The following is a 22,500-nucleotide window of genomic DNA, read 5'->3' on the forward strand; positions in this document are numbered from 1 at the left end:
TATAGTGTATACACACATATTATATATATCCATCCAAGAGAGACGGATGTTCTGACCTTTCTGATGTGATTTAACAGATTCTCTGACCAGGTCTAGCGACTCCACCATATCAGACATCTGCTGACTGACCTGAGTGACTGAGAGTGAAACACAAGAAAATCATTCACCAGTTCAGAGAAACAGAAAACAGCTTCAAAAGGGTTTAGGATTAACTTTAGGATTAGTTTTAGGATTAAGGTGGAAGTTAAGTTTAGGATTAGGTTTAGGATTAAGGTGGAAATTAAGTTTAGGATTAGTTTTAGGATTAAGGTGGAAATTAAGTTTAGGATTAGGTTTAGGATTAAGGTGGAAGTTAAGTTTAGGATTAGGTTTAGGATTAAGGTGGAAGTTAAGTTTAGGATTAGGTTTAGGATTAAAGTGGAAGTTAAAGTTAGGATTAGGTTTAGGATTAAGGTGGACATTAAGGTTAGGATTAGTTTTAGGATTAAGGTGGAAATTAAGGTTAGGATTAGGTTTAGGATTAAGGTGGAAATTAAGGTTAGGATTAGGTTTAGGATTAAGATGGAGTTTGAGGTTAGAATTTGTTTACATTTACATTTAGGTTACTTACATTTGATTCCCACTGTGAGTGTGAGGATGAGCAGGAACACTGAGAGAACTACAAACATGACGAAGATCCTCCTGTTCTGTCTGCCTGAACACACACCCACGCACAGAGACACACACACACACACAACACACACACCTTCACATTATACAAAACTTAGTACAATTACATTTCCCAGGCTGACAATAAGCGCAGGTTAAGAGTGTCACCATCATAAACAAGTAAAAATTAAATATGCTAGATTACATTTTTGATTTGATTACATTAAACTTAAATTGACTTTTTGAGAATATGAATGTTGAGTGCAAATCTCCTATTAAACTAAAATAAAACAAAATAAAATAAAAAGAAATAAAATATATGTTCCATCTACCAAATACAGTGTCCTCCAAAAACACTGGCACCCCCTGGTAAACATGAAGAAAAGGAGTCGTATTAAGGTGAAATATAAGTTTAGGATTAGGTTTAGAATTAAGTTGGAAGTTAAAGTTAGGATGAGGTTTAGGATTAAGATGGAGGTTGAGGTTAGAATTAGGTTTAGGATTAAGGTGGAAGTTAAGGTTAGGATTAGGCTGGAGGTTAAGGTTTAGGTTTTCCGAATCCTCATTCAAAACCACTAACAAAGCTCTGTGTAGAATAATTGAAAGAAAAAAGAATCTAAATCCTATTATGAAAAAAATATTGATTTTTATGATTGTTCTCCTTCATTTACTACTTTGTGCCTCCTTTAGCATAAGCAGCAGCTCTGAGTCTTTTCCAGTAACAGTTATCAAGACTGGAGAACACATGGCAAAGGATCTGAGACCGTTCCTCCATACAGAACCTCTCCAGATCCTCCAGATTCTGAGCGGTGGACTACTCTTCAGATCATCCTGCAGGTTTTCTATGGGGGTTAGGTCAGGGGAACTGGGGTGGCCATGGCATGTACCATGAACTGGTACTGTCCTGCTAGAAGATCCGATCTCGGCCCAGTTTAAAATTCCTGATTGAGGCAGTCAGGGTTTATATTAAACGTGCAGTAAGCGATTTCAGTCCAATACACTTTATTTTTTATCAAATTCAGCGAATATCTCCTCACAGCCTGCTAGCCCTTGCTCTGTAAATGGGAAACTAAGTGTCTCAGATCAGACAACACAACACTGTTCCCCCCAATCAGCAACAGGGGGCGCTCACGCTCATTCACAGGGGCAATGGGAGGGGGCTATGTGCTTGATGCAATGTTAAGAAGAAGAGATGGCCAAAAAACTGCCAAAGAGGAGAAGATCTGAAGACAAGAGATTTAGAAAGAAGTTCTTAGACCAGGTAAGGCCATTTCAGTGGTGGAGAGACCTCCGAGAGATGAGGGGCTGAAGGTTGCCTCCTATTCCCCAGCTTCTTGTTCAGGTTTTACTGTTCCACCTTAAATGGTTAAGCAGTTACATTCTGTGGTCAGACACTGGTTTTGAACAGAAAGGCCTGATTCACAATGTTTCACAGTGTTTTAGTTCATCCCAAAGGTGTTCAGTAGGGTTGAGGTCAGGGATTTGTGCAGGCCACTGGTGTTCCTCCACATCAAACTGGTCAAACAAATTCTTTATGGAGCTGGAAGCACGTAATTGTTTAAAATGTCTGAGCTGTTGTTGTTTCTAGATGCTTCCATTTCCCTATAGTAACACAGTTGACAGGGCAGATCTAGCAGGGCAGAAATTTCACAAACCTATTTGTGGCAAAGGTGGTATCCTATGTGCAAGACTATGAGCCTGAACACCTGAATTTTGTAATTAGGAGAGGTGTCCACATACTTTTAGCCATATAGTGTATCTTTTGAGGATATGACTGATGACTTTGCTTCTGAAAACATTTAGAAAGCAGAAATTCTATTTCAACAAACAGTGGAATCATTATTATTACTATATATTTCCTTATCTTATTGTTTATTTGTAAAACATGCAGAAGTGTGTCTTTTAGGAAGTATTTCACTTAGAAAATCATTACAAATGTGCAATCTATCCAGGGGTGCCAAAACGTTTCGACCAGACTGTAATTGCGACAGGTCTAAGGAATGAGTGATGAGTGAGTGATGAATAATGAGTGTTGAGTGAAGAGTGACGTGTGGTGAGTGGTGAGTAATGAGTGATATGCGGTGAGTGGTGAGTGATAAGTGGTGAGTAATGAGTGATATGTGGTGAGTGGTGAGTAATGAGTGATATGTGGTGAGTGGTGAGTAATGAGTGATATGTGGTGAGTGATGAGTGGTGAGTAATGAGTGATGAGTGGTGAGTAATGCGTGATATGTTGTGAGTGGTGAGTAATGAGTGATATGTGGTGAGTGATGAGTGGTGAGTAATGAGTGATATGTGGTGAGTGATGAGTGGTGAGTAATGAGTGATGAGTGGTGAGTAATGCGTGATATGTTGTGAGTGGTGAGTAATGAGTGATATGTGGTGAGTGATGAGTGGTGAGTAATGAGTGATATGTGGTGAGTGGTGAGTGATGAGTGGTGAGTAATGAGTGATATGTGGTGAGTGGTGAGTAATGAGTGATATGTGGTGAGTGATGAGTGGTGAGTAATGAGTGATGAGTGGTGAGTAATGCGTGATATGTTGTGAGTGGTGAGTAATGAGTGATATGTGGTGAGTGATGAGTGGTGAGTAATGAGTGATATGTGGTGAGTGGTGAGTGGTGAGTAATGAGTGATATGTGGTGAGTGGTGAGTGATGAGTGGTGAGTAATGAGTGATATGTGGTGAGTGGTGAGTAATGAGTGATATGTGGTGAGTGATGAGTGATGAGTGGTGAATAATGAGTGATGAGTGGTGAGTAATGCGTGATATGTTGTGAGTGGTGAGTAATGAGTGATATGTGGTGAGTGATGAGTGGTGAGTAATGAGTGATATGTGGTGAGTGATGAGTGGTGAGTAATGAGTGATATGTGGTGAGTGGTGAGTAATGAGTGATATGTGGTGAGTGATAAGCGGTGAGTGATGAGTGGTGAGTGGTGAGTAATGAGTGATATACGGTGAGTGGTGAGTGATGAGTGGTGAGTGGTGAGTAATGAGTGATATGCGGTGAGTGGTGAGTGATGAGTGGTGAGTGGTGAGTAATGAGTGATATGCGGTGAGTGGTGAGTGATAAGTGGTGAGTAATGAGTGATATGTGGTGAGTGGTGAGTAATGAGTGATATGTGGTGAGTGATGAGTGGTGAGTAATGAGTGATGAGTGGTGAGTAATGCGTGATATGTTGTGAGTGGTGAGTAATGAGTGATATCTGGTGAGTGATGAGTGGTGAGTAATGAGTGATATGTGGTGAGTGGTGAGTAATGAGTGAAATGTGGTGAGTGATAAGCGGTGAGTGATGAGTGGTGAGTGGTGAGTAATGAGTGATATACGGTGAGTGGTGAGTGATGAGTGGTGAGTAATGAGTGATATGTGGTGAGTGATAAGTGGTGAGTGATGAGTGGTGAGTGATAAGTGCTGAGTGCTGAGTGATGAGTGGTGAGTGATAAGTGCTGAGTGCTGAGTGGTGAGTGGTGAGTGGTGAGTGATAAGTGCTGAGTGGTGAGTGATGAGTGGTGAGTGATAAGTGCTGAGTGCTGAGTGCTGAGTGGTGAGTGGTGAGTGGTGAGTGATGAGTGGTGAGTGGTGAGTGGTGAGTGGTGAGTGATAAGTGCTGAGTGGTGAGTGGTGAGTGCTGAGTGGTGAATGATGAGTGGTGAATGATGAGTGGTGAGTGATGAGTGATGAGTGATGAGTGGTGAGTGATAAGTGCTGAGTGGTGAGTGCTGAGTGGTGAGTGATGAGTGGTGAGTGGTGAGTGATGAGTGATGAGTGGTGAGTGGTGAGTGATAAGTGCTGAGTGGTGAGTGATGAGTGGTGAGTGATGAGTGGTGAGTGATGAGTGATACGTAGTGAGTGATGAGTGATGAGTGGTGAGTAATGCGTGATGAGTGGTGAGTGGTGAGTAATGAGTGATATGTGGTGAGTGATGAGTGGTGAGTGTTGAGTGATGAGTGGTGAGTGATTAGTAATGCGTGATATGTTGTGAGTGGTGAGTAATGAGTGATGAGTGGTGAGTAATGAGTGATATGTGGTGAGTGGTGAGTAATGAGTGATGAGTGGTGAGTAATGAGTGATATGTGGTGAGTAATGAGTGATATGTGGTGAGTGATGAGTGTTGAGTGATGAGTGATGAGTGATGGGTGGTGAGTGGTGAGTGATGGGTGGTGAGTGATGGGTGGTGAGTGATGAGTGGTGAATGATGAGTGGTGAGTGATGAGTGGTGAATGATGAGTGGTGAGTGATGGGTGGTGAGTGCTGAGTGGTGAGTGGTGAGTGATGAGTGGTGAGTGGTGAGTGCTGAGTGGTAAATGATGAGTGGTGAGTGATGAGTGGTGAATGATGAGTGGTGAGTGATGAGTGGTGAGTAATGAGTGATATTTGGTGAGTGATGAGTGGTGAGTGTTGAGTGATGAGTGGTAAATGATGAGTGGTGAGTGATGAGTGGTGAATGATGAGTGGTGAGTGATGAGTGGTGAATGATGAGTGGTGAGTGATGAATGATGGGTGGTGAGTGCTGAGTGGTGAGTGGTGAGTGCTGAGTGGTGAATGATGAATGGTGAGTGATGAGTGATGGGTGGTGAGTGATGGGTGGTGAGTGGTGAGTGATGGGTGGTGAGTGATGAGTGGTAAATGATGAGTGGTGAGTGATGAGTGGTGAATGATGAGTGGTGAGTGATGAGTGGTGAATGATGAGTGGTGAGTGATGAGTGATCGGTGGTGAGTGCTGAGTGGTGAGTGGTGAGTGTTGAGTGATGAGTGGTGAGTGGTGAGTGATGAGTCATGAGAGGTGAGTGGTGAGTGGTGAGTGATGAGTGATGAGAGGTGAGTGGTGAGTGATGGGTGGTGAGTGGTGAGTGATGGGTGGTGAGTGATGAGTGGTAAATGATGAGTGGTGAGTGATGAGTGGTGAATGATGAGTGGTGAGTGATAAGTGGTGAATGATGAGTGGTGAGTGATGAGTGATGGGTGGTGAGTGCTGAGTGGTGAGTGGTGAGTGATGAGTGGTGAGTGATGAGTGGTGAATGATGAGTGGTGAGTGATGAGTGTTGAGTGTTGAGTGTTGAGTGCTGAGTGCTGAGTGGTGAGTGATGAGTGGTGAGTGCTGAGTGCTGAGTGGTGAGTGATGAGTGATGAGTGGTGAGTGCTGAGTGCTGAGTGGTGAGTGATGAGTGGTGAGTGATGAGTGGTGAATGATGAGTGGTGAGTGATGAGTGATGAGTGGTGAGTGTTGAGTGATGAGTGATGAGTGGTGAGTGATGAGTGATGAGAGGTGAGTGGTGAGTGGCGAGTGATGAGTGATGAGTGGTGAGTGGTGAGTGGTGAGTGATGAGTGCTGAGTGATGAGTGCTGAGTGATGAGTGGTGAGTGATGAGTGCTGAGTGGTGAGTGTCACTGCTGAGTGACTGACTGGGCATATATGGAGGCTCCTGCTGCTGATGATGAATGATTTCAGCCTCAGCCGTACTGAACCGGTCATAATGAATAGACTCCATCTGAGGAGAGAAACAAACAGAGACTGATTTGACACCTGATAGTTTAAAATGTCCCTTAACTCAGTGTGTGACGTGATTCAGAGGGTTTGGTGTGAAGTGGTTCAGACGTCTTTACAGTGGTGGTGATGGGAACCAGGCGTCGCCATGACTACAACACAGATATAGACACTTTATTCACCATCCAGAACCACCAGAGAACCTACACGAGTCTTCTGAGGCTATATGGAATGTTGATGATGGAAAAGAGTGGAAAATCTGGAATAATGAGTTTTCTTTGGGGACTATTTTGCCGCACAGCGCCCTGCATGTCTCCCTCCACCATGAATGGAGTTGAAGTTCTCTAAACTCTCATAAAACAGCGTCTCAGTCATCAGGCAGTGAATTCAGAACCAGTTCATGTAGGAACTTTCTGTGAGGAGCTTTTAGAGGGACGCCTGGTTCCCATCACCACCACTCGGAACAGCTCTGACTCAGTAAGTTTATCTAGAACCAAGCGTTTCACACCAAACTGCTCAGAATGACTCTGATTGCATTTTAATCACTTAATTCTGCAGGAATTCTTTGGTGGAATTCCCCTTTTCAATCCATATGCAAAATATTTAACATTACATTTCCTTTTTTCCTTTTTCATTTAAAAAATAAAGTCAGATGTATTAAAAAGCTACTAACGGGAGAGATACGGTGGTGAAAGTCAGCCGGCAAAATGAAGCTGTATATTGTTTATTCTCTCGCTGCGAGTGACAGCAGGACATGAGAACAACCAAGTAAGCTATCAAAACATCTAGAATCATCGAGAATAAATCTGTATTAGACATAAAGAACAAAAAAATCTTCATAAATCACAGCACTGCTCCAAAAAATACACTAAAAATAGGCTAAATATAAGGGTACACTGTAAGTTACACTAGATGCAAAGGTCAAACCGGCCCAAACAGTGAACATTAACCTGTAGATCAACACAGAATGTAGCCTCGTTTCATTACAGACATCGAAGAGCATTATTTGTTATCTATAAAAGATAATTAAAGATACTAAAACTGGTTGATTAATTAAGTATAAGAGAAAAACAATGGAAAAACTGCTGAAAACTGCTGTACATGGTTTTTTAAAGTGTGTTTAATTCCTCAAACACTTAAACAGCAACATGCAAGACTTTCTCATGTCTATATAATGTTTATATTCACAACATACCCCAGTTTGAGTGAGTCAACTTATCGGTATTATATAAAAAACACTTGTGCTGGACTAAAATGGGCCGTCCAGCCATCCAGACCAAAAGAACTGCTGTTTAAAAGTCATTCACTGTAAATCGCTGCTGTCGGAAGAAAACCTCGTATCTCCAAAACCTACTCTACTCTTAATGTAAGTCGATGGAACCAGCGATTTTTTTCCAAGTCATTTTGGGCCGTTTCTTCTGGTCCATTCTTCATGAACTTTACACACAATGCAAAGAGCAACAGGTGCTGTCAAAAGCTGAAAAATGATCAAAATGGGGATACGAGGTTTTCTTCTGACAGCAGCGCTGTGATCTAACATCACACTAGACCTGCGAGTGTTCTTCTCAGAGGCCTTCTGGACCTTCAGAAGGACAGTCTTACCGTTTTTCTCCAGAACGGATCTGCTGCCGGCTGGTTTTTGCTCTTCGCTGTTTCTGTGTCTGCACAGGCGGCTACTGCAAACACAAAAAAAGGACAGGACAGAAACACCGGGGTCAGCTCCAGCTTACATAGTCTCACAGAGCTGCTTTCCCCCCACTTCACAAGGCCCTTCACGGCTTTATACATGAAAAATGCACCAAGATCCTTCCTAAAACCCGTTATTTAAACTTATCCCTCTACTGCATGCGCTGTCATAGCAAATTAAAAACTTCACTTTCGTCCATAAAATGGTCCTTGACTATTAACATATTAATGCTTGTAGGTATATTTCATTTTTTCCATCTGAATTTACATATTCAACAGCAGTGGTGGACAGTAACTGAGTATCTGAGTAACTGAGTATCTGAGTATCTGAGTAACTGAGTATCTGAGTATCTGAGTATCTGAGTAACTGAGTAACTGAGTATCTGAGTAACTGAGTAACTGAGTATCTGAGTAACTGAGTATCTGAGTAACTGAGTAACTGAGTAACTGAGTATCTGAGTAACTAACTAACTGAGTATCTGAGTAAATGTAATTAGTTTCTGTACTTTAGTATTTTTGGTGTATCTGTACTGAAGTTTCTCCATTCTGGACTTTCTCCTTTCACTCCACTACATTTCAGAGTCTAATATCCGACTTTTTCCTCCTACATTTTGAGAAATCTGTCGTTCCTTTTGGTTTCTGTGTGTATAAAAACGTAACATGTCAAAACGAAAGAAGCGCAAAGCCAGAGCACCAATCAGGGCCCAGCGGTCACTTTGTTTAGAGCTGGTTTTGACCTGTTGGTCATACCGACCCAGTGCAGCACGCGGTTCAACGTCAGCGCAGCAGCGTAAAACTTTGGGAGAGTCTGTTCAACATAAATGATGAACTAACCTAACTTTGTGTAAATAGAGCTCAATATAGAAATATGTCCACATATGCAGTCGAGACTGACTCGGCTTTTTTCTGAATTTCTACAAACACCATTTCATTTTATAGTAAATGAGTTTGGGCTGGTTTATGTTTATGAACAGACGCCTACAGATCAACATAGTAAAGGAGCTCATCTGTGATCCTGAGTTTAAAGCCAGTTTTTATTCAACTTAAACTTGGAACTAAGTTGTAAATAAATCTGAAACTGAAACTTTGCTTGTGTGTAAAAAGTGATTTCAGAGCCACTCGGTTCTCCCTGATGGAAACTGTTTACCTTCAGTGTTTTGTGCTTCTGATCATTTTAATAGACGTCAGCGTCACTAATTAATGACCTTCTATTAAAAGACTGGTTTACCAAGAGAGACGCTGGAGGACTTTCACCTGAAATGAGTTCATGAAGCCAGTCTGGTTATAAAAATGATAACAGGACATCAGAGCCAGAATTCCTCTTTTAGTACTTTTACTTTATACTTAAGTACATTTGAAGGAAATACTTTAGTACTTTTACTCCAGTGGAGGTCTAAAGGGAGGAACTTCTACTTTTACTGGAGGGATATTTTACCTTGGGGGTCTTGACTTTAACTTAAGTGCATGATTATAATTCAGTAAAGTTTGGGGTTTTTTTGTAAACATTCCCCTCAAATGAACAGAACGTGTGTTTTATGATCTACACACATCACTATATGCTTACAATTTATTGCCAAAAATCTCCGAGGCCGTTTGTGTTATTTTATAAAAGTAATGTTTACAGAGCAGATCACTGAAGAGACGCCGGGTCGACTTTCAGTAAAAAAATTGTGAGTTCAGTTATGAAAGTTATGAGTTAAAGAATATGATGAAGTGCATTTTGGAACCGCTGGTGGTTCCCTAGAGTAACAAAGGTTAAATCATATAATTATAAAATTATATATGATGATTATTAATAATCTGTCCCGTTTATTAAATTAACAAACTTTTTAAAAAATTGAGACGGGGACGTTTTTGAAATATGTTGCCTTGAGGCAATATTGAGGGACAGTAAGAGGAAATGACATAGAGCCGTGTCCCCTGAAGCGGTGAGATCTGGCTTGTGATTGGCTGAATCCATTCCACTGTCGCACAGTGTTGCTTCTAGGCAACAAACTTTTTTTGGGAGCCCGTTTTCTATAATTATGACTTCATATCTCATAAATATGACAAAACATCTCATTATTATTCATTATTATTATGATTGTTTCACATAATTGTGACCTGGCATCACATAATTATGACTTAATATCTCATTATTATGACTTAGTATGTCGTAATTATGACTTAGTGTCTCCCAGTAATAAGATTCAATCTCATAATTATAACAATATCTCATGATTATGACTTAGTATCTCGTAATTATGAGAACAATTTTCCTAATTGTGACCTTGTGACCTTACTTACTATGTCATGATAATGAGATAATATGTTATCATAATTACAAGAACACTTTCTCATTCAATGAAGTCATTATAATGAGACACTGGATGATAATTGTGAGATACTAATTCATAATTATGAGATATTAAGTCATAGTTACGAGACTGAGTCGTATTATTATGTGATGCTAAGCCATGATTTTGAGATAGACCTTATTATTACATACTAAGTCATATCTACAGAAAATGTTCCCATTATAATGTCTTAATAACTGGTATTTATCTCCAGAGGCTGAAACGGGCTTCCTTATAAAACTCAAGCACAGTCAGGGAACTTAAATTAAACTCTGCATGTCCTCTGGGTTTCTCAGAAGCTAGGGGGCGCTCCCGAGCGAGTCCAAAATGAATGGGTTGATATGGAGCCTTTGAGCAAAATCATAGTTTATAAATGCTTCAACATTTTTAATGTACAAGAGCTTTTTAACACTGCTGTTATATTTTTAAGAGCTTTTAAACTCCAGTTATAGGAGTTTAAATCGCTGATGTCAGTGAGCGAACAGCCAATGAGCTGCTCCGCTCGCCAGTCAATCATCCCGCTCTAGCAGTAAAGCCCCGCCTCCTGCTGCCCGGTTTGCTGTAGAAAAAAGGGGGAAAAAATTATTTTAATTTTTTAATTTTGAATTTTTTTTAAGTGACATATAATTTTCTACTTTTTTTAATTAAAGGGAAGTTCTGGTTCAGTGATTTTAACTTCTCGTTTTTTAGCCGCTGAGCTCCATTCACTCCCATTCGTTGAGGCTTTGCTCGCGGGCGCCCTCTGCTGTTCAGCCGTCCTGTTTATGATATAATAGGGGAAATAAGAAGCGGCCAGACTCGGCATCAACCGGCTGTTTCCGGCGGCCCTCCCGCCCAGTAGGCGGCGCTACGGCTCTCGGCGCTAAAGCGCAGCGAGCGTCCGCAGCCGTACCGTTTCCCCGCAAACATGGCTCTGCTCGGCCGCTTCTCCGGCGCCCTCCTGCGCCCCGCTCTTCGGGCTCAAGCCCGCCAGCTGTCCGCTGTGGCTCACGGCGAGCAGGGAGGTGAGTTTGATCAACATCCGGGCTTTAAACGAGAAACGAACTACAAATCCGAGGCTGCTCGTGTCGAAAAGGCGGAACGGCGCAGTTTGACCTTGTAGCTCTGAAGCTAATGCTAACCCTACTTTCTCATCACAGGCGGCCGTTTATCTGTTTTCTTTGTTTTTTAGTCATAACTTCTTGGTTATGAACGCGTTTGGACGTCTTAGTTTACGAGTAACGTCCCTGTGCGGCCGTCAGCGCGACGTTTATATGCCTGGAGAGTGGAAACTTGTGGAGTTAGCTTAGCATTAGCATTAGTATTAGGCACGGTCAGCACTTTCGCTATTTTCCAAAAATATATATAAAAAAATAAATCTTGGTATTATAGTTGTGTGGATGGACATATAAGTGCCTGCATTACACGGGGTTGATGCTTACGTAGTTTATTTTGTGTAGTGGGATTGTGAAATTATTAAGTTTATGTATTGATGGTGTTGAAATAACTGATATGAATCAAAGTCCAGCTCTGTGACCTCCTTATTCTCTTACACCGAGTCTGTGTTGCTGATCATTCTCTCTTCTTATCGTTTAGCGAAGACCTGGAAGATCTTGAGCTTCGTGGTGGCCCTTCCCGGGGTGGCAGTCTGCATGCTGAACACCTTCCTGAAGGCTCAGCACCACAGCCACGAGCAACCCGAGTTCATTCCCTACACTCACCTGCGCATCCGCAGCAAGGTAAGGCACCTCCGGTTGGACCGACAGGAACCCCCTTGATCGTTCTGACCGGTTCCGGCCTGAAACTAGCGTTTGACAGACGTTGCACCCACCTGCCCGATCAGTGTGGCTGCACTCTGTGTCCTGCTTCTCTTGCCACGATGCCCAGTGCCCATCATATAACTTATGGGAGTCCCCACTGCATTTATCAGGAGCTCTGATGAATGAAGTGTGGGGTGAAAGTCTGTCCACCCTGTCCTCTCCTGCAAGCCCCCCCCCCCCCCCCCCCCCCCCCCTCCGAACACTCAAAACTGAAGGTCAAATTACTGTTTCAAAGCATTTTTCTATATTTTGTAACAAAGGTATGAAGTTCAGTGGCTTTAAATCGTGTTAACGCCTTTATTTTTGCAGTTACTGTGTTCAAGAATGAAATCACGGCTCTGATTTACTCGAACTGAACTGCGGTTCTGACGGTGATTCAGTGTTGAAGATGCCTTTCGGTGTGGGATTAGGTTTAGTCTGCGTCTGGGGGGAATGAGACCCAAGGCCATTCGCACTACAAGCCTCTCTGACAGGACCATTCACACTCGTTTAGGTCAGTGACTCAGATCGGTCATTAATGTGATGAACCGGCTCCTGAAGTGACCCTCATGAGCTCCTACTCAGCAACGTCACGTGACAATCACTGCATCATCAGCACAAACTAACGAGCAGAACGAGCTTCGCTGAGAAGATCATTAACTCTGATCATTATTAGAGCCAGACGGAGGAGAAAAAGGCGAGACGAGCTGCTTTTCCACCGTTTACGGGCTTTAACGTCTGGTCGGCGCTGTTGCCATGGTAACGCTGGCTGTCAGCGCAGCTGGGGCAAAAAAACGCATGAATTCCGATCCGAGCGCCACATTAAGGTCACAAGGCCACAACTCGGATACACATCCGATCCAGGACCACATATGAAAGTGGCTCAGGTCGGGTTTGAAAACATCAGATCCGAGTCACGTTAGGGCAAAAAATCCGGTCTGTGACCTTTGAGCTGGTAATGTGAAAAAATGCAGGTGTGAATGAACCTGAGACATTTAAAACCCGCAGATCTGACCCCTCGGACCGCTTTAGGAGGAGGACTGGGCGGCGTTACAGCAGCGTAAACACGTCCGTGTGTAAGACGCGTTCGGCAACCAGAACTCCTCCATGTGCAACAGAGACTTGTACCCAGATATGTACTGCATGGGGAGGTGGTCTGTGTCTGATGATCACTGAGGTGAAGAGGCTGAACAGATGGTTGCTGATTGGTTGCTGCGTAACGAGCTGATTTACATATTCCGTCCTACCAGCTACCAGTTTGCAGTCCAGCGAATAGACGCGTTTGACTGCCAAGCGTAAATGCATGTGGCAAAGTCTTACCAGGACACAATCCACCGAGATAAGCCATTCCGTTCACTTTTTTCCCCTGGGAATTGTTCAACGTTTTGGGCTTTATGGGGATGTTAAGTGGGTGAAAGGAGTGGTCCCTTACCATCTCGATTTCCACACCCCGGCTGTTTCGGGAAAAGGGAACCGTTCACGAATCCTCTCCGGTCCCAGGCCACACTGGGCCCCTCCGCCCACACCCGCACGTGGTTTGCAGACACACCAGACTGGAGTGTACCGCGGACTCACTCGGATGCTCGACGGTCGGATTTGGTCTTACCCTTCCGACCAAGAGGGCTACACTTAAACCAGGAAAACGTTTGAATCACGGGGGAACCTGGATAAGCAAACGGCGGATCGGTGGGGTTTCGGAAACGGGCACTCGCGCAGCTGGGGGTAGCTGTGGTGGTAGTGGATATATGTACGTTTGTCTGGGACGGGCAGAACCCAGATTTCAGCCAACGACACGAACCTTGTAGTGACCAGGCTTAAACAGGGTCTTTGACTTCAACTGAGCTCCGTCAACGTCCTGACCTTCAGGATTGGGGAGGAGTGATGACCCAGAATGCCACCAGGATGTGAACACCTGCTGGGAAGGTTTTCCGTGATGTGATGCATCGCCCATGAAACCTACTTTATATTTAATTCATTCATTTTTTCCATCAATAATTCCCAGGGAAATGCTCCATGTAGTGCTCCTTTGATTGCGCGACTGGTTCAGAAGGTCTGAAATCGGCAGAATGTAGTAACTATGAAAAGCCAGGTTGAGTGCAGTGTGGTGGACGCCAGCCGAAGTGGTCTGAAAGTGTTTATACAGAAGTTTTGGAGGTGCAGGGTTTCGTCCTGAGGGCACCGATATCGTTTTATAGGCTTTTATTAGTCATCTGTTAACTGTCTGACTTGTCTGAGCTGTAAAACCTTGTTTCTCTGTTCTTCCCTCAGCGTTTCCCGTGGGGCGATGGCAATAAGTCTCTCTTCCACAACTCCCACGTGAACGCTCTGCCAGACGGTTACGAGGGTCACCATGAGTGAAGGCCGTTTCGGGTTCTCTTCTCCGTCCCTGAGCCTTCACACTCCCTCTCTCTCTCGCTGGACCAGAGGGCTTCCTCACCCCGCTCTCTTACCTCCTGGACCACGCTCCTCTTCTCTGTTTACCTAAAAACCTGTTCAAACCATCTCTGACCTCTGGGCTCCTCCCCACGCTGGAGCCTCCTACTGGAGACAGTTACATTGGACCATAAAACGACCTGATGTTTGAACTTTAACTGAAAATAAAGATATTCCTTAAATTATACGCAGTGGTTTGTGGCTTTACTGAGATGCCTCTTAAAGACGGTTCTTTAGTAAAACTATGGTTCTACTAAGATGGAACCCTAATGCTGAAAATGGTTTTGAGTGGTGAGATGTTCTTCAGGTTGGTGGAGGATGTTTTGACGGAGCACCAGGGTTCTTGACGTGACGGCAGAACCCTTTTTGATGCTGTATAGAACCATGGTGAGACAGTTCTTCAGGTGAAACGTTGTTGCAAGCTTGACACAAACAGAAGAACCCTTTTTGGTGCCATGTAGAACCATATAAATCACGTTTTCCATCAGTTTGAGGAACCGTTTCACCATGATGAGAACCAATTAGGCATTAAATGGTTCTGTATAGAACTCATGCTTCTAAATGGAGCATTCCCTTTGCTAAAGAACCCTTAAAGAACCGTTTGAGTGTGGTGTCAGCCGTGTGTCCCTGTAGTGAGTGAATGAATGAATATGAATAGTGAATATCCTGGTGCAGCTACAGACTGGCTGTATTTTGGCCCTGCATGCTTGCCTTACTTTCTAGACTGTCTCACATGACGGCGCTCTTGTGACTCGCATTCCTCCCCAAAACACACCGACTTTTTTAGCTTCTTTCGCCAAAGTTAATCCTCGCAGTGCCCCAACTTCGAGCTTGAAGCCTGCAGCTGCTATTTTACACCATAACCAGCGTTTCCCGTCGTTGCGAGGCTTCAAAATTAGGAAAGTTGGGACGTTTTGTGCCCCTTCAAGCTTCTGGTAAGTGTTTAACAGCGAAAGTCTCAAAGTTTTTGTGCTTAATTTGACTAAAAGTGAAATGAAAGCATGTTATAAGCGCTAGTTGGTGGGAAAGTGACGGCGAAAGTCTTAAATTTCAAGCTCGTTTTTCGATTTTTTCCCGTTCCACCTTAAATGGTGCGGCAGTCCGACGGTTACGCTCCGGCGACCGTTCGTTCGCCGCCGCCGCTGCAGCGTTTAAGGTGGAACGTGAAGATCGAAAAGTAAGCCAGTTGTAACTTGATAAAAATAAAGTGGAAAAGGTTGAACACGTCGAAGTGTCTTTCTAACGCTTATCAGAGCACTGAACAATGAAGCTGTAGTTCATAAAGTTAAGGATAAACAGAAAAAAGTAGGTTTGAAAGAGATTTATGTCTGTAAGGGTGAGGGGTAAGCTGTGGTTCATAAGCTACAAGTGTAATTTACAGGTTAAAAAATGGCAGAAACAGCTCTGGGAGAGAGTTTTTGTTTTTAGATGTTCTAGATGTGGTTCTAGGTGTGTGTGTGTGTTTTCAGTGTTCTCTAAGAGTGCATTAAGAGGTCAGACAGGCTTAAAGCAGTTAGAAGTGCTCTGTTTACTGTTTGTCCTGCTGTGTCCAGGCTGAGCTGAGCTGCAGAGGGGAATGGGAGCAGAACGGCCCAGATCTAATCAAGACTGAGTCCGTCTCACCACCTCCACTGATGGCCGAGACGCCGCTGCCAGAGACCCGACGGTGAGACCGGGGGTCCTGCTCTGTGCGACAGAGGCCAAAAGGCCTTTAAAATGAAGTTAAAACCCTCTACACGAGCCCTTTAAAATCTGCATACCTCCGTGGCTGTGAAATGGTTGCTTAGAGTGATGGAGGATGGTTCTACATAACACCAAATAGGGTTCTGATGTTGATGGGTTCTGATGTCGAGCTTGGACCAATAGAAGACCCCCTTTCGGTGGCTTGTAGAACCATTTCTTCTTAAAAGATCAGTATGGAGTCATGTACAACACATTCTCCATCAGTTTGAAGAACGATTTCGCATGAAATTAATCTTTTAAGCATGCAAATTGTTTATGGTTCTGTATAGAACCATCGTCTTTTCTAAAGAACCCCTGGGAGGAAAGGTCTGGTGGAACATCTCAACGACTGAGAACTGGTGTGCAAACTGCAGGTCACATAGCAACGAAGTCTCGCCGAGCTAGCAGCCAATGAAAAGGCAAAGAGAGATTTAAGACGAACGTTTGAGGCGAATGGACTTATTTGCATTTATAAGCTACGCAGTTTCCTGGTAGGTTAAACCTGCAATTAGAGACTGTGAAACACTAAAGTAGCGAAGACGAAGTCGCTTCTCCTGGTCCACCTTAAATGGTGCCTCGTTTACATTCGGTGCCTCAGTCAGTGTTTAAGGTGGAACGGGAAGATTCGAATGAGAAGCTGGAGAATAAGAAGCGGCTTCAGCCTCGTAAAACAGCCGAACGCTGAGAGACGTTTTACAATAAGCTGCTCTAGTTCTGAGGAAAAGTTCCTGTTAGAGATGAGAGAAAAGCTGAAGCTTAAAGCAGAGCAGAGTAAGTCTGTGTTTACGTTTATATTTTTAACCTATACTAGGACATCAGTACATAATGAGACATACTGGACATTAAGGCCCAGTCCTATTTCTTCTTTTTACCCCTGGTTTTCGAGTGTCACCCTAACCCCCTGGAGCTGAGCTACAGGGCAGTGGTTGAGATCTTCCTCTGAAATGAGCCCCTCTAATAAAAGAGCATCACTTCATTATCAGCTACTAGCGCCGCTCTGTAGGCGACCCTGCCCGTCTGCAGGGACAGCAGAGGAGGGGAAAGTTCAGCTCCTCACTGCTGGGCTTTAGTTACATTTAGGGATCATATGCCTTCAAAGAGGGGGGCAGTTATTTATTATCACCCCCCCAATTCTTCAATGATGTGAAGCTGAAGTCAGAGATTCTCCAGATTCTTGCTCGAATTTTCCCGTTCCACCTTAAACAGAGCAGCGGTTACATTCTGCCGCTTCAGGTGTCAGAACTGCTGGACTATTTAAGGTGGAACGGGAAAGTTAGCTACTGAGATATTAGCATACTACTAGTGATTTTTTTTGTGTTTATTATGAAGAAAAACAACCAAAATCCACTGAAACGACATTAAACTGAGAAAATATGATGGTTATCGTAATTTCGTAATTTATCAACAGAGAAATTCTCACATTTGTGGGTTTCTTGGCCGCAGCCATCCGTTTGGAGTTGTGCCTGAAAAATCAGGACCATATAGCCCCAACGCTTCGCTCCACCCCTCTATCTCAACAAAAATTGGGACACCCTAACCCGGAGAGCTAAGGGCCAAGTGGGAGGGGCGAGGGGTAGAAATGGGAATGGGCCTGAGTTTTGTGGCTCCCAAGGTGGTTTGGTTTTTGTTGAAAGGACTAAACGGCTCTTCTTAACCTTTGGGTTGTGACTCCTGATCTAACCTGGCTTTAATGCGGAGGGAGCCGGTCGGGTTTGTGCCGTCACAGACTGTCCAGGTGCTGCACTTCCACACTTCCAAGTTCCGCCTTTTACGTTCCGTCAACATTACGTTCTAAATTAAATATTTGAAAATAATAGAAAATTGATTTTTGATGTTTATGCATCGATTCAGAGTTGTTCATGTCTGCATCGTGATGCATCTAAGAATCGATTTTTTCCTCGCCCCTAATATGTATATATATATCGCTATTGTCTCTAAAGTGGTCACTTTCCAGGAGAAGGAAAAAACATACTTCACTTTCAATGTAAGTCAATGGAACCAGAATTTTTTCCAAATTGTTTTGGGCTGTTCATTTTGTTCCATTCATCATAAAATTTACACACAATGTAAAGAACAACGAGTAGTTTCAAATTATGTCAAAACTGAAAAACAAAAATGGGGATACAAGGTTTTCTTCCGACAGCATGTGTGTGTATATACGTATATGTGCGTATATACACGTGTGTGTGTGTGTGTGTGATTTTTACCTAAGCTTGGATATACGGTGCCATGCAGAAGTCAGAGAGCACCCTTCATTTATTTAACTTCCAGAATTCAGATTTCCACAATTGGAGATCAAAAACTGATTATAACCTATAAAGAATGTGTCTCCTAACAACCACCTGGAAGAGCTAGGAGACACCAGAACTGCCCCCATCAGATAAACAGCGCTGAAGGCTTTGATCTCTGAGAGAGAGGAGAACATCAAGCTGCTTCAGATCTGAAAACATCCACAGTGATTTCTGTCCATCCTTCCACTGTGAGAAGACCACTCAGCGCTGTGGGTCTGAAAGGATGTGGAGCTGATCAAGAAGAACATCACTGAGAAAAGGAGACGGACTCATCAAACAAAGAAGCTGGACGATGGACTGACCACCCCAGAGTCCAGACCTCAGCACCACTGAATGGGTTTGATCACTTCAGCTTCTAAGACTGAGCTTTGCAGGCGTGTCTGCAGGTTATCTGAGGAGCTGAAACTGAGTCTCCTGAGAAGAACGGAAGATGGAATGAAGGGAAAGAGGGACTCACAATAAACGAAGGGTGCTCTGACTTTTGCACAGCGCTGTACACTTGGTCAATCCTGGCAAAACATCCAGTAGCATAAGAAGCACTGCTCTGAATGGTGACTAATTCCGTGCTCTGCCTCTGAGTCACTGTCCTGCCACAGAACGTCTGAATGGAGTTTTATGTTCTTCTTTTCTTCTCACGTGTTTAGGTGCATCTATTTCTTCCTGTATGATCGGTCGAAGGTGCAGGAGGAGGGGGATCTCACCAGGGCGGGGATATGCTACTTCTATCCTGAAGATGTAATGTATTGTGTACTCTTGTAGTTTGAAGTGATAGTCCAGCTAAAACCAAATTTCCCCCCTTTTCTCCTCCTCAGTTCAGATGTGGTCCATCAGCCGAGACGCGTTTGGTGTCTGAAGCTTCTTTAGTTTCAGCTCTGGAGCTATGAGGCTAATGTAGCTAACGAGGAACGGAAGATCACACCCCACTGATTATACGAGTCAAGTCAAAGTTTATTTATGTGGCGTTTTTTACAGCAGGCGTTGTCGCAAAACAGCTTTACGGAACAATCCGGGTCCGAGCCCCAGTGAGCGTCGCCAACGGGGACAGTGGCCAGGAGGAAGAAACCTTGAGAGGAGCCAAGACTCAGAAGGGGAACCCGTCCTCCTCTGGTCGACACCAAGTGGGCAGCAGATTCATTAGATAGTTTGAGTTTATGCAGCAGAAGCAGGACGGTCAGTTCATGAGGGTGAGGTTCTCCAGCATGAAGCTCAATGGTGGTCAAGCCGGTCCAGAAGGCTGGTGAGCAGTGCTGCCCAATCAAGGCCGAAGAGGCAGCAGCATCAGACGCACAGGATGGGCAGCTGATCAACTCGGCAAAGAAAGGAAAAACCACACAGTCAGTTCTGTAAAGAGTGACTGACCACAGACTCCGGCAGGTCTCGTTATTACAGCCTACCTAAAAGAGAGAAACCAGAAAGGTAACAGAGTCATGAGGCTCCCTGAGACGTCGGCGCCCCTCCACTCCACTGTCAACAAACCCGAGTGAGTGAGTGAGTGAGAGCAGCAGGACGACGGTACCAACACTCCCAGTTTACCATCTTACTCTATGACCATGAACCCCAGATCTGCACCTTTTATCTAACAGGGATGGTGCGAAGTGTCAGATGTTCCTATGTCACCCTTGTGGCTGAAGTGCTTGTTAGCTCCATTAGCTTTGTAGCACCAGTGTAAAAGCAGCAGACACAACATTTGAATGATTGATTACTTTAGGTAAGGGGGAAAACTGGGTCTTTTTTTTGCTTGAGCCACATTAAACAATATGACCGTATGGCTAAAATTCAACATAATCTTGCAGAGCTCTTAAGAAATTGCCGCTTAATTTTATTTTTACCGATGTCTGATCAGTTGGAACAGAGTAAAATATGAATATCAAAGCTATTTTATTTCATGCAGTTCAGTTGGCAAACTGTAGCCAGTAGAACAGCATCTATGCCAGGTGGGCCAGCTGAGCAGGGGGCACCACCACGGTCGCATTGGCTCATTTATTGGCAAATTCACGTGAACAAATTCAGACAAAGTCTGATTTAATGCGTGAGACCAAAAGGGGCAGTCGTGGGCTGGAGGTCAGGGAACCGGCCCTGTGACCGGAATGTCGTCGCCTTGATCCCCTGAGCCGACAGTCCATGACTGAGGTGCCCTTGAGCAAGACACCCAACTGCTCCCCGGGTGCTGTGGATAGGGCTGCCCACCGCTCTGGACAAATGTGCTCACTGCCCCCTAGTGTGTGTGTTCACTAGTGTGTGTGTGGTGTTTCACTGCCCGGATGGGTTAAACGTGGAGGTGGAATTTCCCCGTTTGTGGGATTAATAAGGGTCACTTAATCTATTCTTAATCTAAAGTGTTGTGGCCGGGGGCTTCGGGCAGCAGGCACTGTCTTCTCCTGTAGGGTGATTAAAATCCTGACTGTGCGCAATATAACAATATTTTTTTATCATCAACATAATTTATTACAGGAACAATAAAATATCATCACATTGCTCACCATCAGGATTTTGTCTGGATTCAGACCAGTTAGTAAAACATTGAATAAAAGTTGTTGTACTTGTAGAGTGGTATTACTAAGTACATTTATTATTATTATTATTATTATTATTATTATTATTATGGTATATTTATGAGTGGCTCTACAGGTTCTATTTTGCCTGTTCCAACTTTTACAATCTTTGAAAAGCGAAATATTGTGACGCTGATCGTGATTCGTGAAAACGTTTTGAAGTTTTGTGATATTTTATTATATCCCCCTTTCGTGCAGTGGTCAGTAAGTTGCTTGTGTGCGTTTCAGACTCCATTGGATCAGCAGGAGCTGCTGTGTGGTCAGCTGGCCGGCGTTAGCCGCTGTGTTTCCGAGCTGTCGTCCTCTCCGGTCCGTCTGCTGCGGCTCCGCAAGAGCAAATACGCCGTTCACATGAGGGACAACTTCCTCTGGGTACGACACCACCAGCCGTTTGTGTGTTTGGGGATTGAACGTGTGACCTCACTCGACATCAGATGTTTTAAGGTTGAAAGTGGAGTCGACGTCAATCCGTCGCTTAGGACGTCGTGAATAAAACTGCAGGAGTAATAAGCAACTTCTGTAATTGAAGCCGAACTCCAGAGGATCTTTACTCCAGATTGATGTTTCCTTTCGCATTGCCCGCCTTCAGGAGACCAGAGATCCGGACCCCCAAATCACCAGGCTCCTCACTGGCTGTCTTCTCTGAGGCGTCGTGATGTCAGTCTCATATTCACGTGACTAGTGACTAGTCGACATCAGGATCAAAGCATCATTGCCGAGCAGTGAAGTCGACTTGTATTCAGTGCATCTTGAAATCTCAAATTTTATTATAGTTTACTTCAATCATTTTGGTATAATTCATAATTATTATATAAAGCAACACTGAACACACAAACATAACTGGAGTGACTATTTCCAGTGGTGAAAAATACTGGCCTGAAAATAAAATAAAACTTATTGCAAAAAATTAAAAACAACAGAATTTAACGTAAAATATAATATCAGAACACAGCCTGCTGTATTGTTTTTCTCTGTATTCGACTGCGACACTAATAGATCCCACAGATAAGTTTGTGTGTTCGGTAAATATGAACTGTACCGAATGTGAGATTTACTAAAACGATAAAAGCCCCAAAGAGGCCTGTTACTGCGATTCTACCACGGGGAAGGGTGCTGTTAGGCACCACGTGAAGTGAAACCACGGTAACTTACCGCTTTGATAAAAGTGTAGCCCACATGAAATTTGATAAAAACAATGTTATTTTAATAATCAGTATAAACAATGCTGTGGATCATTCCGTCAACAGCAGAAGGTTTTTCATGCTGTGGTCCAGTGATGTAGAGTTCAGTTGTGGTGAGGTGGTCACAGGTGTGCGTGTGTCACTGATGTTGCAACAGCTTAAAACAGCTCAGCCAATCAGACTGTAGGACTGGATCTGCTTTATAACGATGCGTTAAGCCTTTTTTTCAGTCATATGATTGAATGACCTAAAGACTTTCTGTGACGTCAGTGATTTACACAACTATCACCAAGAATCAGACAAATGACTTTTAAAATGGAACAGTGAAGCTTTATAAGATGAAAACGACCAAATCCACCACGGAGAAGAGCGTGTGCTGTTATTCAAT

General features: G+C 43.7%; 3 protein-coding genes across 4 annotated transcripts in view; 2 read left to right on the forward strand and 1 right to left on the reverse strand.

The window, feature by feature from the left end:
- Positions 1-7,869, reverse strand: part of LOC108412042 (C-type lectin domain family 4 member A-like) — a 13,579-nt gene extending 5,710 nt beyond the window's left edge. The window contains exons 1-4 of one of the 2 annotated variants that reach the window (XM_037536258.1): positions 7,736-7,869; positions 6,053-6,137; positions 611-694; positions 57-137 (exon numbers count right to left, since the gene is read on the reverse strand). In XM_037536258.1, the coding sequence (XP_037392155.1) occupies positions 57-137; positions 611-694; positions 6,053-6,137 (250 nt within the window). In that variant the 5' untranslated portion in view covers positions 7,736-7,869. The remainder of the gene's footprint in view (positions 1-56; positions 138-610; positions 695-6,052; positions 6,138-7,735) is intronic. The other variant, XM_017683901.2, reaches the window with a different exon arrangement.
- A 3,131-nt stretch (positions 7,870-11,000) lies between these two features.
- Positions 11,001-14,553, forward strand: LOC108412053 (cytochrome c oxidase subunit 6A, mitochondrial). Its single transcript, XM_017683917.2, has 3 exons — positions 11,001-11,159; positions 11,731-11,873; positions 14,202-14,553. The coding sequence occupies exons 1-3, from the start codon at positions 11,063-11,065 to the stop codon at positions 14,289-14,291; spliced, it is 330 nt and encodes a 109-aa protein (XP_017539406.1). The 5' UTR covers positions 11,001-11,062; the 3' UTR covers positions 14,292-14,553.
- A 518-nt stretch (positions 14,554-15,071) lies between these two features.
- The window catches only part of hps4 (HPS4 biogenesis of lysosomal organelles complex 3 subunit 2), a 21,482-nt gene continuing 14,053 nt past the window's right edge, over positions 15,072-22,500 (forward strand). Inside the window, exons 1-4 of the mRNA XM_037536026.1 lie at positions 15,072-15,301; positions 15,920-16,032; positions 19,024-19,114; positions 21,160-21,303. Of these exons, the coding sequence (XP_037391923.1) occupies positions 16,001-16,032; positions 19,024-19,114; positions 21,160-21,303 (267 nt within the window). The 5' untranslated portion in view covers positions 15,072-15,301; positions 15,920-16,000. The remainder of the gene's footprint in view (positions 15,302-15,919; positions 16,033-19,023; positions 19,115-21,159; positions 21,304-22,500) is intronic.

This window comes from Pygocentrus nattereri, chromosome 29, assembly GCF_015220715.1.
Source record: "Pygocentrus nattereri isolate fPygNat1 chromosome 29, fPygNat1.pri, whole genome shotgun sequence".
NCBI classification, from domain to species: Eukaryota; Metazoa; Chordata; class Actinopteri; order Characiformes; family Serrasalmidae; genus Pygocentrus; species Pygocentrus nattereri.